This window comes from Saccopteryx bilineata, chromosome 2, assembly GCF_036850765.1.
Source record: "Saccopteryx bilineata isolate mSacBil1 chromosome 2, mSacBil1_pri_phased_curated, whole genome shotgun sequence".
Taxonomy (NCBI): Eukaryota; Metazoa; Chordata; class Mammalia; order Chiroptera; family Emballonuridae; genus Saccopteryx; species Saccopteryx bilineata.
In genome coordinates this window covers 42,357,153-42,381,344 of record NC_089491.1, presented here as the reverse complement: position 1 = coordinate 42,381,344, position 24,192 = coordinate 42,357,153, and the positions used below count along the sequence as shown (strand labels likewise).

The following is a 24,192-nucleotide window of genomic DNA, read 5'->3' as shown; positions in this document are numbered from 1 at the left end:
CAACTGAGTTAACATTTTAGATAATGTGTGGCAATTTTTATTACCCTTAAAACTCATTGAAATGAGATGATGTTTATATTATTTAAATTAGTTCTCCTTAGGTGTTGGTCTTTGACTAGGAAGGACAGTTTTTACTAATTCATACTGTGAAAGCACCTCTTCTCCTGCACTGCAGTGCAGTGGTGGTGGGCTCCTCACAAAGTTTTTTCTTACTCAAACGTTAGCAGAGCAGTGCAAAGGCAGTTTGGTTTAGGAAATCAATATTATTACAATCTTTAATAATTATAATGCATTTATTAATTCATTAACATTTTTATTTTATCCAGGAGGGGAATAGGTATATAAAATGCCTAACTAGGTGGCATTCTGCAAACCATGGGACATAGAAAGAGAAAGGTGGTTATGCATAGGAAGCTATCTAGTACATGTTTATAGAGAGGTGTAACATATCTACAATTCTTCAACACTTTGGTAGTTCAAGAATACTTCTGTGAAAACCAGTTTTGTGAAGTAATATATTAATTTGAAATAATTTGTTGGGTTATATATCAAAAAGATATTAACAATGTAAAATGAAAGTATTCCAGACAGTGATTTTGTTACTCCTTTTCTGTTATCTTGATCACAGTGGGCTGTTCTGGTCTATAACACTGAGGATAATAATTGCCACAGGATCATTAGTTGCCCATGTGGTTTGTGGCTTCCTTGTACTTCAGACTAGTCAGTGCTTAAAAAAATACTGCCTGTGTGTGTATTCTCCACTATTTGCCTGCTTTTATAGTCTGCTCACAGGTAAGCATCAGGAAGATGGTTTGCATGAAGTTAGTTTCAATCAACTTTTTAAAATATGTAATCTTAAGACTAAGCAAATGAGGTTTTAAATTTAGGGAGTATTCATTCTGCTTAATTTTCTGTTTAATACCTTTAACTGGCTTAATTTAACTTTGTAATTTCCCTTAAGCATAAAGCTAAAACAAACAGTTCTGTGATTAAAAGACGAAAAGTGAATATCTTTCCAATAATGTTTATTCTAAGAAGAATGATGTAAAACAAAAATGTAGATTAATTTTTATCTCAGATTACCCATTTGCCTTCTTAACATTATGACTCCAGCTGGTAACAAAATGGCTATGTGAAGCTTGAAATCACTGAGCATTCTTTTTCACTTCTCAATGAAAGGAATATAATCAGTAGGACTTGGAAATGGGTGTAAAGGAAAAAGGTAGGAAGAATGAAAGTTGATCCAAGGATTATACTAGTGGGTTTACTCATGGATATGATGTCTTAAAGGTGCAGAAGGCAGAAGTGGTTTAGGAACAGGAGGTGGTTAAGGAGGACAGCTCAGATATAATGAATGGGATTTTTCGATGTGATGACATAGAGCAGTCCACTAGTACAGTAAATATTTTACTCTGGAAAATGGGTGGAAATGCAAGTTTTGGAGTCATTTTCATATTAAGTGCTAATTGAAGCAGATGTTGCTCTTTTTTCTTTTTTGCTTCTACTATATTATGGTTCTTAAATTCTTCATTTCTCCTTATATGTTTGTGGAATTCTAACCCATCCTTCAAAATAGTTTAGATCATCTCCAGTGAAATTATCCTGGTTCTACTTATCAAAATTTATTTCTCTCTCCCATGGTCTTTCATAATTATCTGTAGATTAGGTTTGGTTTTATTCTTTATAATGTAGGCATCTTTAATACTTGCTAATGAATGAAAAATTTACTTAAACTTATGTTGCCTGAAATTGATAGATACTTTTGAAGTATATTGTCAAATATGTCACTCAGTTTCAAGAGGGCTTGTCATCCTTTTAAAATAAATTTTAAAATTGTCTTATTCAAATTGGTACATAGAACACATGCATTTACCTTCTGAAATCCCAATGAAACAATGAAGTAGGTTTTTTTTCTAAAGTAGGCATAATCAATAAAGAGGAACAAACAGGATGAGACAATAGCAACAAAATTTTAGAAGCTGGAAAACAGAAGGACATTGATCTAGCTGTTTTCAAAAAGCTGAGTTCTTAGCCAGTAATAAAAGGGAGAGTCAAGAGACAGCCCAGTTTGTATTGGAGATTCACTCAACAGCCCCATTTTTATATACCAGGTACGTCAGAAAATGTGGATGAGAATTATGTTCACGAGACGAGAACTCATTTAAAATCTGGTTCTAGAAGCAGAAGTTTCCTCCTTGTCTGTTTTGGGTGGCATTCCTGAGCCTCAGAAGACTAAACCTGTATTCTCTACAGTAGGGGAACAGAGATTCTAGAGTGAGGGAATGCCAGGCACAGCTGAATGGTACACATTATGGGGGAGTCGGGTGAAAATTTAAATACTTAGTATTGTCACTTAACTTCCTCCTCTTTCCCCTGACTTCTTTTCTTCCTCATTTAGCTTCCAAAGCATTATAGCCCGGCTCTTGTACTCCATTTCAGAATTTGCAAGATTCTTCTTAGGGAAATATAACACCAAGAGGTGGGGGAAAACAGCAAAATTTAAATGCACTGTTCTGATAAAATGGCTTGGTGGAAAAGTAACCTGTATTCACAGAGCTCTAAACCGGGTTTTTATCCTCCAGTTTCTTTTAGTTAATTTTTATTGATTGATTTTAGAGAGAGAGGAAGTGGGGGGAAGGGGAGAGAGACATTGATTTGTTCTTCCACTCATTTATGCATTCATTGGTTGATGCTTGTATGTGCCTTGAGTAGGGATGACCCTACAACCTTGGCATATCAGGACACAACACTCAACCAACTGAGCTAGCTGACCAGGGCTGTCTTCCAGTTTCAAATCTAGCCAAGGATGGGCATCTTTAGCCTGAGAAAAGGCACAAGACAGGCCAGCAAGCCACATAACCTAAAAATATAAGAAAAATCAGTGTACGTGTAAAATAAAACATAGGATATCATACCCCCCAAATAATGTAATTTTTGAGACTCAAATGTAAGACTAGATATGATAAAAATAAAAACAGAACACAAAGTTGAGGAAATCTTACAGAAAGTAAAGTTAAAAATGAAAAAGATGGAAAATAAGGAGAATAAAGAATATTATAGGATCACTTCAGAAGGTCTATTATCTAATAAGGATCAATAATTTAAGATTAGTAAAAGATAAACTAATAAAAGTTGTTTCAGAAGTAGATATCAGGGCCCTAGTCAGTTGGCTTAGTGGTAGAGCATCAGCATGCTGTGTGGATGTCCCAGGTTCAGTTCCCGGTCAGGGCACACAGGATAAGCGACCATTTGTTTCTTCACCCTCCCTTCTCCCCCTTCTCTCCCTCTCCCTCTTTTCTCCCTCTCCCTCTCTCTCTCCCTCTCTCCCTAAGCCATGGTTTGATTGATTTGAGCACATCAGCCCTGGAGCCTTCACCTGAGGCACTAAAAATAGCTCCATGGAGCCTTCACCTGAGGCACTAAAAATAGCTCAATTGTGAACATGGCCCCTGATGGGCAGAGCATTGTCCCCAGACGGGGGTTGCCAGGTGGATCCTGGTCAGGGTGCATGCAGTAGTCTCTTTATCTCCCTTCTTCTCACTTGGAAAAGAAGAGGAAAATAATAAGTAAATAAATAAATAAAAAGAAAGAAATAGAGATTTAGAAAGTAGAAGCAAAAACCAGAATCATTGTTAGGAAAATTTTCTGGAATTGAATGCTACAAATAAACTTAGATCAAAAGGGCAAATAAAGAGCTAGCTGCCCAGCACAACCAGGATGAAAATAGGCTTCGGTCAAAGCTATCATCATGAAATTTCTGATTGGTGGGTTAAACCCGAGGTCCTAAGAGATATGAAAAAGACAAAAATAAGTTACATATGCACAATCAAATCAGAATGCTGTCAGACCGCTGAACAACAATAATGGAAACTGAAAATCAGGAACAAAGTTGAAGGAGTCGTATTTCTTGATTTCAAAACTTGCTATAAAGCTGCTGTAATTAAGACAATGTGTGGCATAAAGTAAGCATTGATCTGTGGAACAGAGTTAAGAGTCCAACAATTAACCCTCATATTTATGGTCACCTTGAAACCTGTAAATGTTACTTTATTTGGAAAAAAGGCCCTTGCAGATGTGATAAGTAAGGGTTTTTCGATGAGATAATCTTGGATTATCTTGGTTGGGCCCTGAATATCATTGTAATTGTACTTCTTGGAACATAAGCAGAGAGAGATTAGACACACGGAGAAGGTTATGTGGAGACGAGTATAGATTGTCAACAGAGTGTGGCCCTGTCAGTGTCTTGATTTCAGCCCAGTGAAACTGATGTTAAACTTCTGGCCTTCAGAACTATGAGAGAATAAATGTCTGTTGTTTAAAACACCCAATTTCTATGTCCATATACATATGTATATTTTCTAGTTCGATTTTCTAAAGGACGCAGGAGACCTATCATTCCAGATCTTGATTCCTAAAGATCATCGTCCACTGAATGTAACTAGGGGTGGGACTTGACCAAGATGGTGACAGGAGACTTCTGAGCTCCATTTCTCACATGGATAGTGAATGCACAGCTACATACGGACAATTCCTTCTGAAAGAGGTCCAGAATCTAGCTGATCAGCTCCTACACATTAGATCAGGGGTAGTCAACCTTTTTATACCTACCGCCCACTTTTGTATCTCTGTTAGTAGTAAAATTTTCTAACTGCCCACCGGTTCCACAGTAATGGTGATTTATAAAGAAGGGAAGTAACTTTAACTTTATAAAATTTATAAAGCAGAGTTAGACCAAGTTAAAGCATATAATAATAATTACTTACCAAGTACTTTATGTCAGATTTTCGCTAAGTTTGGCAGAATAAATCTTTATAAAACAACTTACTATAGTTAAATCTATTGTTTTATTTATACTTTGGTTGCTCCACTACCACCCACCATGAAAGCTGGAATGCCCAGTAGTGGGCGATAGGGACCTGGTTGACTACCACTGCTGTAGATGAATGAGAAAATAAGTCAAAACAGGTAGGAAAGGCTAAGACATACTCCTGCCAATAAACCCTTATACTCAGCATGGCACCATGTAGTCAGGAGAGGGCCCCCAACTCCCAGCTTCTACCTGAAGAATGAATGGTTTGGATCCTACATCTAGTGTCCCAACTTTTTTTTTTTTTTTTTTTTTGTATTTTTCTGAAGCTGGAAATGGGGAGAAACAATCAGACAGACTCCCGCATGCGCCCGACCGGGATCCACCCAGCACACCCACCAGGGGGCGATGCTCTGCCCCTCCGGGGCATCGCTCTGTTGTGACCAGAGCTACTCTAGCACCTGGGGCAGAGGCCAAGGAGCCATCCCCAGCGCCCAGGCCATCTTTGCTCCAATGGAGCCTCGCTGCGGGAGGGGAAGAGAGAGACAGAGAGGAAGGAGGAGGGGAGGGGTGGAGAAGCAGATGGGCACTTCTCCTGTGTGCCCTGGCGGGGAATCGAACCCGGGACTTCCGCACGCCAGGCCGACGCTCTACTATTGAGCCAACCGGCCAGGGCCTAGTGTCCCAACTTTTAAGAGTCCTTCTGGAACAATGGTCTTTCAGAACCCCTGGCTCTGAAAGTCAGCATGACTTGTGTCTATAAGACCTACAACACTGTAGGAAACAAAGAAACAGTTCTTTTTCTTTCTTTTTTTTTTTATGTGAGAAGTGGGGAGGCAGAGAGACAAACTCCCCCATGTGCCATGACTGGGTTCCCCCTGGCAAGCCCCCTACTGGCCAATGTTCTGCCCATCTTGGGCTGTTGCTCGGCAACCAAGCTATTTTAGTGCCTGAGTTGAAGCCATGGCACCATCTTTAGTGCCCAGGGCCAACTTTCTCCAACCAAGCCACGGCTGCAGGAGAAGAAGAGAGAGAGAGAAAAGGGAGAGGGGAAGGGGTGGAGAAGCAAAGGTCTCCTATGTGCTTCTCCTGTGTGCCCTGACTGGGAATCAAACCCGTGATGTCCACATGCCAGGCTGTGATGGTCTACCACTGAGCCAGCCTGCCAGAGAAGAAACAGTTCTTTTTTTTTTTTTTTTTTTTTTTTGTATTTATATGAAGTGAGAAGAAAGGGAGACGGACAGATTCCCACATGCACCTGACCAGGATCCACCTGGCATGCCCACCAGGGGCAATGCTCAGCCCATCTGGGGTGTTGCTCTGCTGCAGCCAGAGCCATTCTAGTGCCTGAGGCAGAGGCCATGGAGCCATCCTCAGCACCCAGGCCAACTTTGCTCCAATGGAGCCTTGGCTGTGGGAGGGGAAGAGAGAGAGAGGAAGGAGAGGGGAAGGGTGGAGAAGCAGATGGGTGCTTCTCCTGTGTGCCCTGGCTGGGAATCGAACCGGGACTTCCACACACCTCGCCGACTTTTTACTGCTGAGCCAACCGGCCAGGGCTAAGAAGCAGTTCTTAATGGTCTCGTGGTTGCTTGGCCGTGGCTGTCCCTGCAGGGTCAGCGTGGAGGGAGCAGGCAAAATTACCCTGCTCCCAGTTTATTCCTAAAGTAAGTTTATCTGTATACTTTAAAAGCTACTGCCCTAGCTTGACCTGTGGTGGTGCAGTGCAATAAAGTGTCTACTTGGAATGCTGAGGTTGCCGGTTCAAAACCCTGAGCTTGCCTGGTCAAAGCACATATGTAAATTGATGCTTTCTGCCCCTCCCCCTTCTCCCTCTCTTTCTCTCCCTCTCTCTCTCTCTCTCTCTCTCTCTCTCTCCCCCCCGTTCCCTCCCTCCATCTCTCTCCTCCCTCTAAAATGAATAAAAATTTTCAACAAAAAAAATAAAAGCTACTGCCCTAGGGTCAAGTTTCTAAATTAGCAGGCACTAGGGGCCAACTGTGATCCTTCCCAGTGACCAGGAAAGCCCACGGATACCTTGCTTGCTTTTTTCCTCCAGCTCACTCCAAGTGGCCCGTATCTCACTAGAGGGAGCTTGTTTATATAGCTGCACCCCAGCTTTTACTGCTGGGGACTGAAGGATGGACCTGACTGCCTAGTTCTGATAGCCAAAGGAGCTTTTATCTGTGAGTCCCAAAGGACTATAGCAAACAAAGCAGCAGCTCTTAGCGGGCTCCTGAGCACTTGCCGTGGCTGTCCCTGCAGGAATCAATGCAGAGGGAGCAGTCAGCGTCGCTCATCTCCCATCTTTCCCTCAGACAGGTTTACAGTATACGCATACTTTATAAGCTATTGCCTGAGTGTCTGTCGGACTTCTAATTTAGTAGGCATCTAGGGGCTAGAGATCTTCCTCAGAGACTGGGAAAACCAGTTGGTGCCTTTCCCACCTTCTCCAGCCTGTTACAGTAATAAAACCCAGTTACCAGTGTCACCCAGGAAGGAGCTTATACACACAGCTGATGCTCAAGCTTTTGCAGCTGTCATTCAAGGGACGCGCCTCCAGATCACCTGGCTCTACTAACCAACAGGGTTTGCATTCGGGAGTTCCACAGGACTATGAAACAAAGAAACAGTTGTTCACAGGTGTGGGAGCACCCTTCCTCCATTGATACACATGTAGGCCCAGGATAGGGATTAAGCAAAAATGCCCATCTCCCAGTTTCTGCTTGGAAAGGGTTTAACTATATATCTCCCCAACTGCTACCTGAGGTTTTAACTTCTAATTGGCCTGAATGTAAGTACTGACTTAGGACACTGATGGGTCTTGGCACAACTTCAACTATTACTAAGAAATAAGGAGGAGATGTGGACATCACAGAAGTTTGAGAGGCAGCTAGCAGCTTGGGCTGCCAGAGAAGGTAAACATAAGGAGGTGTAAAAGTGTTAAAAGTAAATCTATAAAGCCACCCATCTGTATCAGCAGGGGACTGGTTCTAGGATCCTCCATGGATGCACAAGTCTGTGTAAAACAGCACAGAACAGATTCCCAATTGTAGATTGAAAATACTGTTTTCTATCTTGGTTGGTTGAATCCATGGATACAAAACCTGTGGATTCCAACGGTGGACTAATTTAATTCAAGATACTCTATTGTTGTGATGGTGGTGGGTAAACCACTTATAACTCTTGTATGAAGGTTAAAAGACAAAGGTATTTAAAATGACTATACTTAAAGTAATTTGTTAATAGATTCACAATGTAAAAAGATGCAAATTGTGACATCAAAACCAAAATATGGCGGAGGAAGTTTGTGTGTGTGTGTGTGTGTGTGTGTGTGTGTGTGTGTGTGTGTGTTTGAAGTTATCAGCTTAAAATAGACTACTACAAATATGTTTTATGCAAGCCTCATGGTAACCACAAAGCAAAAGCCTATAGATATACAAAAAAATAGAAAGGAATCAAAGCATATCACTACAGAAAATCATCTAATAACAAAGGAATAGAGCAAGAGAAGGAAGAAGGGAACAGAGGAATTACAAAAATTATAAAACAACCAGAAAACAATGGACAAAATGGCAATGGAAATTCCATACCTGTCAATAATTACTTAACATGTAAACTAAATTCTCCAATGAGTACACATATAGGAGTGTAGCTAACAGTTTGTCAGTTTTGTTTATCATTTTGGTAAACCAGTTCTTAGTTTTGTTATCTTTTCTGTTGTCTATCTGTTTCATTTATTTCCACTCTGATCATTATTATTTCCTTTTGTCTTCTAACTGTAGGCTTAATTTGTTCTTTGAGTTCCTTAAGGTATAAAGTTAGGTTGTTTATTTGAAATCTAATTCTTTAATATGTGCATTTGTTGCTGTAAACTACCCTGTCACAATTGCTTGTGCAGCTCATAGTTATTTTATGTTTTGTTTCCATTTTTATTTGGTTTAAGATCTTTTTTATTTTCTTTTGATTTTGTCTTTGACCCATTGGTTGTTCAGAGCTGCGTTGTTGTTTAGTTTCCACATATTTATAGGTTCTCCCTTTGCCTCTTGTTGCTTTCTAACTTCATACCATTGTGGTCAGAAGAATAGTTGTTATACGGGACTATATTCACCTATTCACCCTATTTTGTCCTATTCCTGGCTTGGGTAGAAGCCCCCCCCCCCCCGCCCCGCCCCACGTAGGTAGGAAGTACAATTTTAGGTTCTTAAATGTTTTTTTACTTTATATATTTACACATACTTTAAAATATGTGTGTAGATATATTAATTATAAATTATAAAATCCTAGAGAATATTGTGATTCGAATTCGTTTGAAGATGCTTTTGAAACTGGCCTTTTTCTTTTTACATTCAGTAGTATTTGAGTTTTAAAATGCCAAGCAACATTGACAGTTTTATTTTTTCTTTTTAGATCATCCAATTATGATGGGGTTTGAGCCTCTTGTTAACCAGAGGCTCCTTCCACCCACCTTCCCTCGATATGCAAAAATCATTAAAAGGGAAGAAATGGTCAACTATTTTGCAAGATTAATAGATAGAATAAAAACTGTCTGTGAAGTGGTCAATTTAACAAATTTACATTGTATCCTGGTAAGTACAAATCTCTGTTCTGGAATATAACTATTCATTTTAGAGATTAGGAAACTAAAGTCTAGAGAGGTCAAATAATTCATCTAGATTTTACAAATGGGAGTTTGAACCCTGGATTCTGTCTTCAAAACCTTTTACATAGGTGTATGCATGCATATATACACATAATGTGTATGTATCAATATTTTTTCATACAAAAATTGGATCATGGTATTGGTAACCTTTTTCTTTAGTTATTAATCTATTATGAATATCTTTCTTTTCATGTCAACAAATACATATATTTCTATATTATTTTAATGGCTATATATGGGATTGCATTGTAAGCATATATCACTTTTTATTCTCTGTTTATTCATAATTGAATTGCATTTGTCTTTTTTAGTGTTTTACTGTTATACACAATACTTTATAGGTAATTCTTTACATCAGGCACTTTCTTCCCACTTAAGATAAATTTTTAAACAGTGAGGTTTCTGGGTAGAGTATGTACATTTTTAAGTTGGCACTTTTTGGATTAATCTTTTTTATGGATTTAAATATAGAAAAAAATATACTTTTATTTTAGGAATATTAACCTTTTGAGTAGTATGAACGTTCATGTATGTCCTCACTCAAAGGGTTAACAAAAAACTCACTACTCAAAGAGTTAAAACATTGAGGTGGAGTTTTGTTAATTGGTAAGGTTATAGTGATATATAAGGTTAGTAGGAATGTAGAAAATATGCAAAACAATACTGTTGATATTTAGACACAAGTACACTAATTTATTTTGCATGACTACGCCTAGATCTGCATGTGACTGTTCCCCCTACATGCTGCGGTGCATACTTCCTAGCCCCAAGTCATTTCCTGTGACGTTTCCTTGTGAGTGCCAGGTTTCTTCTGTACCTGTGTTCTTGGAGATGGCAGATGAACCGGTTCATATTCCTAGAGCTGAGCAGTGGCCTCTGGGATACACTTGATGCTCAGTGAAGACTTGTGCTTTTGTTTATGCTCTGCCTTATAATAACTTTATTTTCCTTCCACTAATTCTTTGTCATTAAAGCCCAGTTTAAGTCTTCATTCTTTTGTGAAACTTTCACTTATTATGCCTTTATTACTTCCTTTTGTGTTTGCATTCTGTTTAGTAGTCTGTCCTCAAGAATCATAGAATCTTAAAGGTAGAAAAGATCACAGACATAAGCCAGTTCATTTTGCAGTTCATTGTACAGCTAAACAAAGGTTCAGAGAGATTATAATTAAATTAGATTGGTTAATGACACAGAGAAGTAAATGCAAAATGACACTGTAACAGAGTCTCCTCTGTTGGGGTCGGGCCTGGACTAATGGCCCTGGGCATGGAAAGAGCCTCGTGGAGGAAAGTCTGCCTGGAAGGCTTGGGACAGAGGAGTAGGTAGTGGTAGTGGGGAGTGTGGCAGAGGCCAAAAGTAGAGGAAAAGATTCAAGTTAGGAAGGATAGGGATCATTAGTCTGGTGGATCTGCATAAGAAACCTATTAGGATAAAGTACCAGATTATAGAGAATGCTGATGTATCAGTAAGATAAAGATGAGCATCCAAATGAAAACTTGAGAAAGGACATAAGCATACACATTAAAAATGCTTAACCTGACCAGTGGTAGTGCAGTGAATAGTGTCAACCTGGTGATGCTGAGGTCCCTGATTGGAAACCTCTCCCTCTCTCATTCTCCCCTTTCTTTCCCTTTCTCTCTTACTCTCTCTTCTCCTCTCTCCCTCTTTCTCTCCCTTTTCCCCCTTCTCTCCCCCCTTCCTGCCTCTTCATTGCTCTCATTTCAATAAATAAAAATGTTTAAATATTTAACCTTACTATTAATTTTTAAAATGCAGTTTATAACAACTAGCTTGAAAACTATAAGAAGATTTAATGTTGATAAAGGGAAATAGTCATTCTCCTGTACTCCAGTGACTCTCTCTCTCCAAAGTCTTAAAAATGTGTATACTTTGACCCAGAAAAATATGAAGATGTTAACTACATATTATCTTTTTTCCTATCTGTATATAAATCCGTGTATAGTTTTTTAAGCTATCTTTTGGCCTATGCCTTAAATCATACACAGTCGGTAATATGAATCCAGTTGGCCTGTATTTATGTGAAGTAGAAAGTAAACCTTTGCCGTTAGTAAATTATTACTGATACTGGTATTTTCATGGTGTACAAAGGTAATACGAGTATCCACACAATATTGTTACTGGTCAGTTTCTTCTAAAAAAGTAAGGCTCTAAAATTATCCAAGGTCTCATTGATGCAGTTCCAGTGGTCGGCAAACCATGGTTCGTGAGCCACATGAGGCTCTTTGGCCCCTTGAGCGCGGCTCTTTGGCCAGCTTAGGAGTACCCTAATTAAGTTAATAACAATGTACCTACCTATATATACATAGTTTAATTTAAAAAATTTGGCTCTCAAAAGAAATTTCAATCGTTGTACTGTTGATATTTGGCTCTGTTGACTATGAGTTTGCCAACTACTGATTAAACAATCCCTGTAGTGATAATCTTTAGCTATTTGTCACATTCTAACTCTGGTAGTATATTATTTCCAGTAGAAATGACCCTCTATATGCAGATGTTCTTCTGTTTTTATTTAACCCATTATTAACATTGCTTTGTCTCTATCTTAGGATTTTTTCTGTGAGTTTAGTGAACAATCACCATGTGTTCTTTCAAGATCTCTATTACAAGTAAGTTCCACTTAGTATTGAAAGTATTTCTTTAAACATCAAATTATATGTCTGTTGATATTGTTTTATTAATTGATGGAACAAAAGGTAGATGTTTCTTTTTTGAAGGATATTCTACAGTTAATGTTACATTTTTAATTAGAAACATTGACTAAGAGTGTTAGACATTCATCTAGGCCATATCCTGGGCCATAAAATAAACCTTCATTTAAAAAATCAATTCAAGTTTTTAAAAAAATGATACAAAGTATGCACACTGAGTGTTTTAGAATTAAATAAATAATTAATAATAGAAAGCTATCTGGAAATTCCCCAAATATTATAAAGTATTACATGTCTAAAGAACCCATGGATAGGCCCTGGCTGGCTGGCTCACTGGTAGAGCATCAGCCCTGTGTATGGAAGTCCCGGGTTCGATTCCCAGCCAGGGCACACAGGAGAAGAGCCCATCTGCTTCTCCACCCTTCCCCCTTTCCTTCCTCTCTATCTCTCTCTCCCCCTCCTGCAGCCAAGGCTCTATTGGAGCAAAGTTAGTCTAGGCGCTAAGGATGGCTCCATGGCCTTTGCCTCAGATGCTAGAATGGCTCCAGTTACAACAAAGCAACACCCCAGATGGGCAGGGCATTGCCCCATGGTGGGCATACCAGGTGGATCCGGTCTGCATGCAGGAGTCTGTCTCTCTGCCTCCCCCCTTCTCACTTCAGGGAAATAAAAAGAACCTATGGATAAAGAGGAGGTCTTAAATTAGAATGAAAATGAAAATATAATTAATATGTTTAGTTTTTGATCATACACTAAAGTAAATCAATAGAGAAATGGTAGTCTTTTCAGCAGGTGGTGCAAGAACAATTGGACAGGCATCTGGGGAAAAACTGATTCAGAATACACCCTAAACCTAAGTGTAAAATACGAAACTAAAACTATTACAAGAAAGGGGAAAATCTTTGTGACCTTGGAGAAGGCAGATAATTCTCAGGTGTGACATCAAGAGCACAGTCTTTAAGTTGATAAACTTAAAACTTTAATTCTGGTCCTGGCCAGTGACACAGTGAATAATGTCAGCCTGGTGTATGGACATCCCAGGTTTAATTCCCAGTCAGGGCACACAGAAGAAGCGACTATCTGCTTCTCTCCCTCTCCCTCTCTCTCTTCTCCCCCTTTTCCCCCTTCTCCCATTCTCTCTCTCTTCCCCTCTTGATTCAACTGTAGCCCCAGGTACTGAGGATAGGTCGATTGGTTGGAGTGCATCAGCCTCAGATGCTAAAAACAGCTCAGTGCTTGAGCATCAGCCCAGATAGGATTGCTGGGTGGATCCCAGTTGGGGCACATTGTGGGATTCTGTCTGTCTCCCCTCTTCAACTTTAATTCTGTGAAAGACAATGAAAATGAGACTGTACGGAGCAGGAGAAAATATTTGCAAATGACTTAAATATTAACAAAGGACTTAAATCTAGAACATATAAAGAACTCTGTTTTTAAAAAACAGGCAACCCAAATTAAAACCACAATGAAATACCGTTGTTTCCTTTTCAGAATATCTTTAAAAAACAAAAGGAATAATAGAATATCAGTGCTTGTAAGGATGCAATACTGATGGAAATGTGAAGTGCTGCAGATACTTGGGAACACAATTTGTCAGATTCTTATAAAATGAAGTGTACAAATCCCACTCCTACTTGTGTACCCTAGAGAAGTGGAGTCTGATGATCTGGAAACCTATATGTATATTTTTATTTTATTTTATTTTATTTATTTTATTTTATTTTATTTGTCAGCGAGAGGGACAGATAGGGACAGACAGGAACAGAGAGAGATGAGAAACATCAATTCTTTGTTGCGGTTTTTTAGTTGTTCATTGATTGCTTCCTCATATGTGCCATGACGGGGTGGGGGTGGGGAGGCGACAGAGACCGAGTGACCCCTTGCTGGAGCCAGCGACCTTGGGCTCAAGCTGGTAAGCTTTGCTCAAACCAGATGAGCCCGCGCTCAGGCTGGCAACCTCGGGGTCTCAAACCTGGATCCTCCACATCCCAGTCTGACGCTCTATTCACTGCACCTCCGCCTGGTCAGGCTGTATGCAAATATTTGTTGCTGCTTGGTTCTTGATTACCAAAAACTGGAAACAACCCAGATATGTTAGGAAATCCAGTAAGGTATAATGTAATAAATAGGAAAATGCACTGTGGTTATGGGTAGAAAATTAAATGCGAATTTTTATTTTAAATTTAATAAAGTATTTTTAAAATATTTTTTTCCAAAGTGTTTATTAGAGATAAAGATTATTGCCTAGCTTAATATTTATAGCCATTTACTATTTCATAATTTATCAAGCCCTTTCTTATATATTAGCTCATTTGACATATTTAGACTAGTTAGTTTATTTTGACCAGTTCACAGTTACTACTCTTGACTTGAAAGGTTTTTTTCTGCACATTTTTTAGTCTCTTTCATCAAAATACACCTTAACTAAGGACTGATAAGTAATACTCATTGTGGATGCAGTGATTTATACAAATTTTCCACCAATTTTTTATATTTTAATCTTTTTTGTATTCTGTAGTATTTTTAAGAAATATGGTCGTGACAGTAATGACAACTATATGTGCAATATGTCAAGTGTGTGGCAGCATTACTAATATATATATATAATATATACTAATATATAAACTCTTGTTTTAAGACCACTTTTCTGGTGGATAACAAAAAGGTCTTTGGAACTCATCTCATGCAAGACATGGTGAAAGATGCACTTCGGTCATTTGTCAGTCCTCCGGTGCTTTCCCCAAAGTGAGTATTGTAAGACATTGTCTAGTGGACGTGTTTCTTAAAAGCCCAGAATCTCTATCCTTCTTTTTAGCCAAGGCATAAGGGTCTCTATAAAAAACAATACTCGAGCATTTTAAAATTGATTTATGCCACATATTTGTTTAGATTTAATAAGTTGTTGTGAGGTTGACATTATGTTCAATATGAGAAGAAAAACTTCCAAGGAGTCATCAGAAATTCAGTAAGTTGTATGGCCCGATACTAAGTACAATGCATTGTGTTATGTAGGCACTTTGGGAAATAATTACAAAAAAAGAAACAAGATAATGCCTGACCTGTGGTGGGTGCCACAGTGGATAAGGTGTCAATCTGGAATACTGAGGTCCTCAGTTTGAAACCCCAAGCTTGCCTGGTCAAGGCACATATGAGAAGCAACTACTACAAGTTGATGCTTTCTGCTCCCCCCTCCCCATCATCTGTTTAAAATCAATAAATAAAATCATTTTTAAAAAAAAAAAGGTCTCTTCTCAAGGTGAGCTGAGTCTAGATAGAAATAGAAAATGCAGATAATTGATTTTTAAATGTTCTGATGGAGTCACTGACCTGAAAACATGCTGCCGTAGAGACCAGAAAGTATTTCGGGTGGAAAGAATCGTCATGAGAGTTGGCATTTTGGAAACTGAGCAGAGCTTTCTGTGGCGGAGGGAAGAAATGAGTCTTTATTTTTTAACAAAGAAGCCAGCATGGTTTTATGTTTTGTTTTGCTTTGTTTTTCCTTCTTAAGTGAGAGGCAGAGAGACAGACTCCGACATGCGCCCTAACTGGGATCCACCGGGCAAGCCCCCTACCAGGCGATGCTCTGCCCCTCTGGGGCAGTTGCTTTGTTACTCGTCAACCGAGCTATTTTAGTGCCTGAAGCAAGGCCATGGAGCCATAGTCAGCACCCTGGGCCAGCTTGCTTTAACTGAGCCATGGCTGTGGGAGAAGAGAAAAATAGCAATAGAGAGAAGGGAGAGGGGCAGGGGTGGAGAAACAGATGGTCGCTTCTCCTATGTGCCCTGACCGGGAATCAAACCCAGGACAACCATACACCAGGCCGATGTTCTCCCAGTCAGCCAACCAGCCAGGACCCAGCATAGTTTTTATTATTAATTTTGTTTTATATATTCCCTTTCTGATCAGGGAATTGATTAAATTTTATATACAGAATATTTATGGATTAATAGCTTTTATGAATTTCCTTGGTTTGTATATTCAATTAAATTAGTACCTGCTATTGCCAGGTATCTTCCTAGATTTTAGGGAAAAGAAGGATATACCTGTTGACAAGGAGTTTTGACCTTTCAGTAGGAGAAACTAAACTACACAAATACGCAATGTCAGTTTATGATAAGTGCTACATAGAGGAAAAGGAGTCGATGGTTCTCTTAGACGTGGCGGTTGTGGAATGCCTCTCAAAGTGGTGATGTGTATGAGTGAGCTGAAGGAATGATGTCAACACGGAAAGGTCCCAGGGTTGGGCTGAGTTTAAGTAGAAGGAACAGCTCATTTTAACAAATTAAATTATTTGAGAAATATCTAAAGCAGCAGTTCTCAAGCTTTTTATTAACTTTTAGAAAATAGCCCATTACATGTTAACAAAAATGACATTTTTATGTAAAATGTATGTTTTAAAGAAAAATTAGAAAAGTGGCATTGTTTTTACATTTTTGCAAATCTTTCATTTGTCTTAATAGAAGATAGCTGGATTATTCTAACTTGTTTCTGCTTTTACTCTGTTATAATATTACATGCCAGTATGGCCTCTGGAAATGCCCACTGTACCTTTGTGAGAGAATAAGTACAAAAGGCAAATAACACCTTAATATTATTATGAAAAAAAATTTTTTTTTTACAAGGAGAGAGAGAGAGAGTCAGAGAGAGGGTGAGACAGGGACAGACAGGAACAGAGAGAGATGAGAAGCATCAATCATCAGTTTTTTGTTGCGACACCTTAGTTGTTCATTGATTGCTTTCTCATATGTGCCTTGACTGCGGGCCTTCAGCAGACTGAGCAACCCCTTGCTCAAGCCAGCGACCTTGAGTCCAAGCTGGTGAGCTTTTGCTCAAACCAGATGAGCCCGCGCTCAAGCTGGCGACCTCGGGGTCTCGAACCTGGGTCATCTGCGTCCCAGTCCGACGCTCTATCCACTGCACCACCGCCTGGCCAGGTGAAAATAATTTTGACTTTTGGTCTCCCCTGGATGTAGCTCAAGAACCCCCCTACCACCACCACCGCCAGAGAAACCCAGGCCACACTTGAGAACTGCTCACTGCACTTCAAATCCTCGTCCCCACTTGCTTTACTCTCCCTCTGGTCCTTGTAGTTTCTATCACTCTTTATGAATGCTTCCACACTTTACCCAAATATATGTGTCCATAAACAATACATCGATTTATTTTATGTTTTAAAACTTCACATAAATTTTGTCACACTATATACATCCTTTTGCAACATTTTTTCTCATTTGACTTTAGCATTTGGAATCAACCAACTTGATTGTGCAAATTTACTTCATTGAAATCACCCTTCAAAATACTGCAGTTCATCTTGCTAATTCTTCACCATGGACATTTAAGTTACTTCCGATTTATTACTGTTGAAATCACATCTTTGAATATGTCTCTTTGCATACATAGGCTATATACTTAGAATAGAATTAATTGCTGATCATAGGGCATGTGCATCTTCAACTTGACTTGTTTTGCCAACCTACTTTCTAAAATAATTAACCAATTTGTATGCAAGCCAACAGTGTAAAATGATTCCAATTGCCCCATAGTCTAGGCTTTGGTATTAGCAGACTTTTTAATTTTTGACAATGTGATATATGTGAAATAGATTCGTATTTTCATTTGCATTTTGCCTTTTCTATTTAACAGTTCTCCTTCAGCACTTAACTATAGTCCAGCTCATTATTTGTGGATTCCATATTTGCAAATTTGCCTACACTCTAAAATGCATTTGTAACCCTCAAGTCAGCATTCACTGTGCTCTTATCATCTTTGTGAACATGTGCAAGCGGCCTGACACTGAGCTTGAATGAGGCAACTCTCTTGTTACTTTCTCTCAGCCCTTGTACTATAAACAACTCTGTTCTTGTGCCTTTCATTGGTGATTTAAGGGTAGTGGTTTGCAATCCAGTGTTCCTTAGCATAAGAAGGCTGTCGTGTGCTTTACAGAGAGAATGTGTTAGATAAGCTTTGCTCCGGTGAGTTCAATGCTGACAATCAACAATATACATTATATATGATGTCTGGAAAACAAACACACATAAAACAAGGTTATGTATTGATTAGTTGATAAAATGTGGCACGAGGCTGACAGGAACAGCCCTGTACTTACCCTAGCAGCACTGTTTTAGTACTAATTGAGCGTCCACAGCAACTGTGGAACAGCACTGTCGTGGATACCGAGAATCAACTGTGCACATGGCAGAAGCCATTGCATGGCAGCTTGTAGATGGTGAGTCACAGATCGTGGAACTTTTCAAGTTCCAGTGTTATAGATAAGAAATCTGATGCTGATCTGAGTCTTCATTTCCTTTGTAGAAATTTGACACTTTGTTTTGGAGGATTGTAGAGTTTATTTTTAGGAGTTTTAGGAGTTCAAGAGTTTTAGGAGTACAAGAATGTTCATGTGTGATTCTCTAGTCCTACCTGGAACTCAGTTATTAAAGCCTCAAGTCTCTCAGATCATTTTTCCTATGTTATTATTTAATTATTGCTTCACCTTCATCTTTTTTTCCCTCTCTTATTTAGAGCTCCTCATAGACTATTCTTATCTCCATTTATCTCATGACATTTATCTCTGTTATTTTTGCTGGGGTTGGAGAAAGTTTTTTCTCTTAATCAAGACTTCTGATGAGCATCTTTCATCTGCTGAATTTTTTATTTGAGAATTCTAGTTTTCAGATGCAGAAAGTCTTTTTTTCTTTTTAAGTGCTTTAGTGTATATAGTCTACTTAAGTAATTTTCTCACTGTGGAGTAAAAGATGTTGTGGACCTTTCAGCTCTTGTTTTACCCACCTGTTCCAGGTGTCCTGCCCTTTCTTTCTGCATGCTCCTGATGCGCTCTCTTTCTGTTGCCTGAGACCATGCCTCTGTTTATCTTTGAGGCTCTGGTCAGACAGCTCTGTTACAGCAAACACTGAGAAGCAGCAGGTACTTAGCTCTTATCAGTGCACCAGGAGGATGTCTTTGCTTCTTCCCGTCTCCTCAGGTGCAAAGCCTGCTGACCTCCCACCTCAAGGACAGAAAAAGACTGTCTTCCAACCATTCAGCATGTGTAGTTCTGCCAGAGCCAGGAAGGTAGCAGATCCTCTGGACTGCTCAAGAAAGCTTTAGTCAAGAAGTGATGCTTGTAACTGAGATAAGGAATGCCACAGGGAAACCACTTAGTGAGGATAGGAGACGAGGTACCAGAGGGATGTGTGGATGATGACTTTGGCCAGTGGCTGGAAATATGGATCCATCTAGGAGAAATAGAAACTATCAGGAGCACAGTCCATAGGGAATCCATTGTAGGAAAATAAGTGACATTGGAGTAGGGTCAGGAAAAAGTGGAGTTTGGGAATTCTCCTCCTTTCCTTGTTAATTTAATCTTACTCATTCCAACTCTAACTGCCCAGATATGAAACTAAAGAAATTGAGAACAGTGCACATTTATTGTGTGAACAGCACAGCAATGCTGAAATATTTCTTAATCTAGAGCCACCAGTCTTCAGTTTAACGATGTATTTGGCTTCATTTCCTCCCCCCCCCCACCCCCACCATCACTGTTTGCTGGTAGCACCTACAGAAATCACTGCTGCTTTTGTGGGCCAAGTAGTTTGATTCCAGTGACCTGGATATTCTCTTCCAGGTGCTGCCTATATAACAATCACCAGGCTAAGGACTGTATCGACTCCTTTGTCACTCACTGTGTTCGGGTAAGAACGTTTTTGGATTGTTGTGATGATACTTTACAATTGGTGGGGTGTGCTTCCTTTGGTAACATTCATTTGTGCTGTTTTTCCATCTATCGTTTCTTATTCATTTGCACTGAATAAATGGCAAGTTTCTGTCTCTTTTTATGCTTGAATCGATAGTTTAATAACGGTCATCTTCCTGGCAGGTAGGGGCAGGTACAGAGGCACCTTTTGATGCCCTCTTACTACAACCCTCAGGAACCACAGGCCTGGCTGGATTAAACTATGACCCCCATCTCGGAAAACAACAGATGGTCACCTTTTTTCTATTTTTTTTTTTTTTCTGAAGCTGGAAACAGGGAGAGACAGTCAGACAGACTCCCGCATGCGCCCTACCGGGATCCACCCGGCACGCCCACCAGGGGCTACGCTCTGCCCACCAGGGGGCGATGCTCTGCCCATCCTGGGCGTCGCCATATTGCGACCAGAGCCACTCTAGCGCCTGAGGCAGAGGCCACAGAGCCATCCCCAGCGCCCGGGCCATCTCCGCTCCAATGGAGCCTTGGCTGCGGGAGGGGAAGAGAGAGACAGAGAGGAAAGCACGGCGGAGGGGTGGAGAAGCAGATGGGCGCTTCTCCTGTGTGCCCTGGCCGGGAATCGAACCCGGGTCCTCCGCATGCTAGGCCGATGCTCTACCGCTGAGCCAACCGGCCAGGGCTATTTTTTTTTTTGTAAATGGACATAAAAACTTTACTTATTGCCTGACCTGTGGTGGCGCAGTGGATAAAGCGTCGACCTGGAAATGCTGAGGTCGCCGGTTCGAAACCCTGGGCTTGCCTGGTCAAGGCACATACGGGAGTTGATGCTTCCGGCTCCTCCCCCCTTCTCTCTCTCTGTCTCTCCTCTCTCTCTCTCTCTCTCTCTCTCTCTCTGTCTCTCCCTCTCCTCTCTAAAATGAATAAATAATTTTAAAAAAATTAGAAAAAAAAAACCTTTACTTATTTTTGACCTTATAAACAAGGAATATTTGTAACATCTCCAGGCACTTATCCTTGTACTACCTTAATGAACAGGAATGTAGTAAAATTAAAATAATTTATATGAGATCACAGACTTTCAAACATCAAGTAATTAGGAAAAAAATACAAACCTTGTGCTGGATTAAACTTACTATGATCATATTTAATTATAAGCTCTTTATGGACAACTCTTGTATTTCTAATTACTAAACATATATATGTGATATATGCACATGCACGCGTGCGCGCGCACACACACACACACACATATGAAGACGGCATGGTATGATCAAAGGAGAATCAATAAAAGACTAGATCTCATTTTTATCACTAACATTTTGTCATCATTAGGCAGATCACTTTTCTATAAATTTCCAGTCTTTAAAAAGTGAAATGTTAATACTTCTTAAGATAGGCTAGTTATTGACCAATTGAGATTATTTCTGTCAAAATATACAATATTGAAATAATATTATAATTGAATCTTATGATTCATACATCTTAAATCAGAGCATCCTACTGTTCATGTCTGTTGTCTGAACAGTGAAATGTTACGGTGTTTTATCTGAGAATACTGTATAGATTAGGAGTAGAAGAACCGTAGTCAGAATTTGTAGGTTTTAGCCATTACTCAAACATTACAATTATTAGGTATTCTGGTATATTTAAAGCAGCACAGAAATGGCAGCCTTGAACATTCCCTTTTGGCTTAGATTCAGCAGAAAAGAAACTGTCCTCTTGAAATTGTAGGACAATATCTAAAGACTGAGAGAAGATATTTTTGTCATATGAAAAGTTTCATAAATAGCCAGTTTCTTCTAGCTGTTGATAAAGTCTGATGTTGAGTTCCTTAAAAAGAAATGCATATGTAAAATATATACTTGGGCTTGATTCTTATAGACACAGTATTTTTTTTCTCCTTAAACTGGATTTTAGAAATTTGGAATATTTTCTGTATAAGAAGTTTCGTATTGACAATTAACCAGTGTTATTTGTTACACAGCCATTCTGTAGTCTAATTCAGATCCATGGGCATAATCGGGCTCGACAGAGAGACAAACTTGGTCATATTCTTGAGGAATTTGCTACCTTGCAGGATGAGGTAAGAGCCAACAAGAAGCCCTTTCTTCTAAAATTAAGCAATTCATATGCCTTGACCATATTTTTTAAAATAATTTTTTGGAACAATATTTTGACTATTCAGTTTTTCAATATGGTGAATTCTCTTTTCACTTACATTGTAACAGTTTCATATACCAAAGAAAGAATTTACAAAAAAGAAACAGAACAGTAATCTATACTGAGAAACAAATTATTTATTTGATAATCACAATAAATTATAAAATGTGTGTAGAACTATAATTAAAAAATTTTTTTTGTATTTTTTTTTGTATTTTTCTGAAGTTAGAAGCAGGGAGGCAGTCAGACAGACTCCCGCATGCACCCAACCAGGATCCACCCGGCATGCCCACAGGGGCTGTTGCTCCGTTGTGACCAAAGCCATTCTAGCACCCGAGGCAGAGGCCATGGAGCTGTTCTCAGCGCCTGGGCAAACTTTGCTCCAGTGGAGCCTTGGCTGCAGAAGGGGAAGAGAGAGACAGAGAGGAAAGAGAGAGGTAGGGTAGGGAAGCAGATGGGTGCTTCTCTTGTGTGCCCTGGCCGGGACTTGAATCCGGGACTTCCACATGCCAGGCTGACGCTCGACCACTGAGCCAACCAGCCAGGGCCAGAACTATAATTTTACAGCAAGTTCACATTAATATAAAAATATATTAACCTTAGAGTAAATTTGTGAGTATATTTACTCTATTAGTTATATTATTAGTTATATTATCAATTAACTGCAATATTGCAATTAATTTAGTTATATTATCAATTGCTGCAATATTGCAGCAATATTAATTGATAATATAACTAAAGACCTAAAGTCAGTTATTATTTTTTAGTCCTAAAAATTGGATATCTTTTTAGTTTAGGACTATTTAGCTAAATATTATCCATTGTGAAATGAGAAGTTTGGAAAAAACTTAACCAAAACTGCTTTTTTAAGTATGAGTTCTTTTAATGGTAAGATCTACACTTTCTATTCATGCTATTTTTATTTATTTTAAATTTTCGTGTTATTGAAAGGAAAGTAAATGCTATGATATTTTATTCTGATAGGCAGAGAAGGTTGATGCAGCTCTTCACACTATGCTGTTGAAACAGGAACCCCAAAGGCAACATTTGGCCTGTTTAGGTACCTGGGTCCTTTACCACAACCTCAGAATTATGATACAGTATCTTCTGAGTGGCTTTGAGTTGGAGCTCTACAGCATGCATGAGTACTACTACATATATTGGTAAGAACATTTTGGGTTAAAATTGGTCATGAGTAGGACACATACCTCAGAGGGCATCTGTAGAGTATAATTTCAGGGTACTATTTCATTTAGTGCATTTTCACTTTAGTTGTGGGACAACTGGAAGAGCTCTTATCTGTTTCTAGGGAGAAAAATTAACATACATTTTGTCCTAACTTCAGTGATGCTAGGTACTAGCTGTGTAATGTACTTAACTGCACTAAAGTTCAAAATTTCAACCAGATCTTTCTTCTGAAAAGAAACCAAGGCTAATAGGGTTATCATTGGGAGCATACTTATTGCAAACTGTAGCCCTGAGGTTTTGTTTCAAGAGATTTGAAGAAGTTGGTAAGACATGATCTTCAGCAGAGTAGTTCTTTGCTTTCACTTGGAGCTAAGGTAAAGAAACCTAGTAAGAGGATGCTTGAGAATGGAAAAACTGTCATTGAAAGAAAGAAAATTGTGAGCTAATGAATTCAGTTATTTCACATCTTTTTCTTAGTCTGCCGAAGTGTGGTGGTAATTTCAAAACAGTAATCTATTACTGCTCATCAAAAGCAACCAAGTTTAGTATATTAGTTCTTACTATAGTTCACCTTTTTACTCATTTAAATTATGTTAGTAATTAATGTTTCCTAGAGTAATTGCTGTGAGGGAATGAAAGTAATTCTCTTCCACGCTGTGGGCATGGTTTTGTCATCTCGACTCCTGTGAATCCTTAACAGAAAACCCTTGGCTATGAAAATTGAATTTGAGCATCAACTATAGTAATATGAAGAAAATAATATTGGTATACTGTCCACCATTTTAATAGATAACTCGACCAACAGGTCTGGATATAGATACTAGGGAAACATTTTGTTAACTCATAGTAGACAAGACATTTTATAGAGGAAAAGACTCAAGTTCTTTCTTTGTGGTTTGAGGCAGCTGATTGGAAGCTTTTGTGCTTTTGATTTAGATTCACTTGCTTTATTTTGTAATTAACAGGAAAATAAAATATTTACTTAATAGGTTGAGAT

General features: G+C 39.0%; 1 protein-coding gene across 6 annotated transcripts in view; it reads left to right on the top strand.

Annotated features, from left to right (window-relative positions):
- Positions 1–24,192, top strand: part of NAA35 (N-alpha-acetyltransferase 35, NatC auxiliary subunit) — a 65,267-nt gene that overhangs the window by 33,710 nt on the left and 7,365 nt on the right. For all 6 annotated transcript variants that reach the window (XM_066256962.1, XM_066256961.1, XM_066256960.1 and 3 more), the window contains 6 exons: positions 9,215–9,393; positions 12,035–12,094; positions 14,775–14,881; positions 19,764–19,830; positions 21,832–21,930; positions 22,992–23,170. In XM_066256962.1, the coding sequence (XP_066113059.1) occupies positions 9,215–9,393; positions 12,035–12,094; positions 14,775–14,881; positions 19,764–19,830; positions 21,832–21,930; positions 22,992–23,170 (691 nt within the window). The remainder of the gene's footprint in view (positions 1–9,214; positions 9,394–12,034; positions 12,095–14,774; positions 14,882–19,763; positions 19,831–21,831; positions 21,931–22,991; positions 23,171–24,192) is intronic.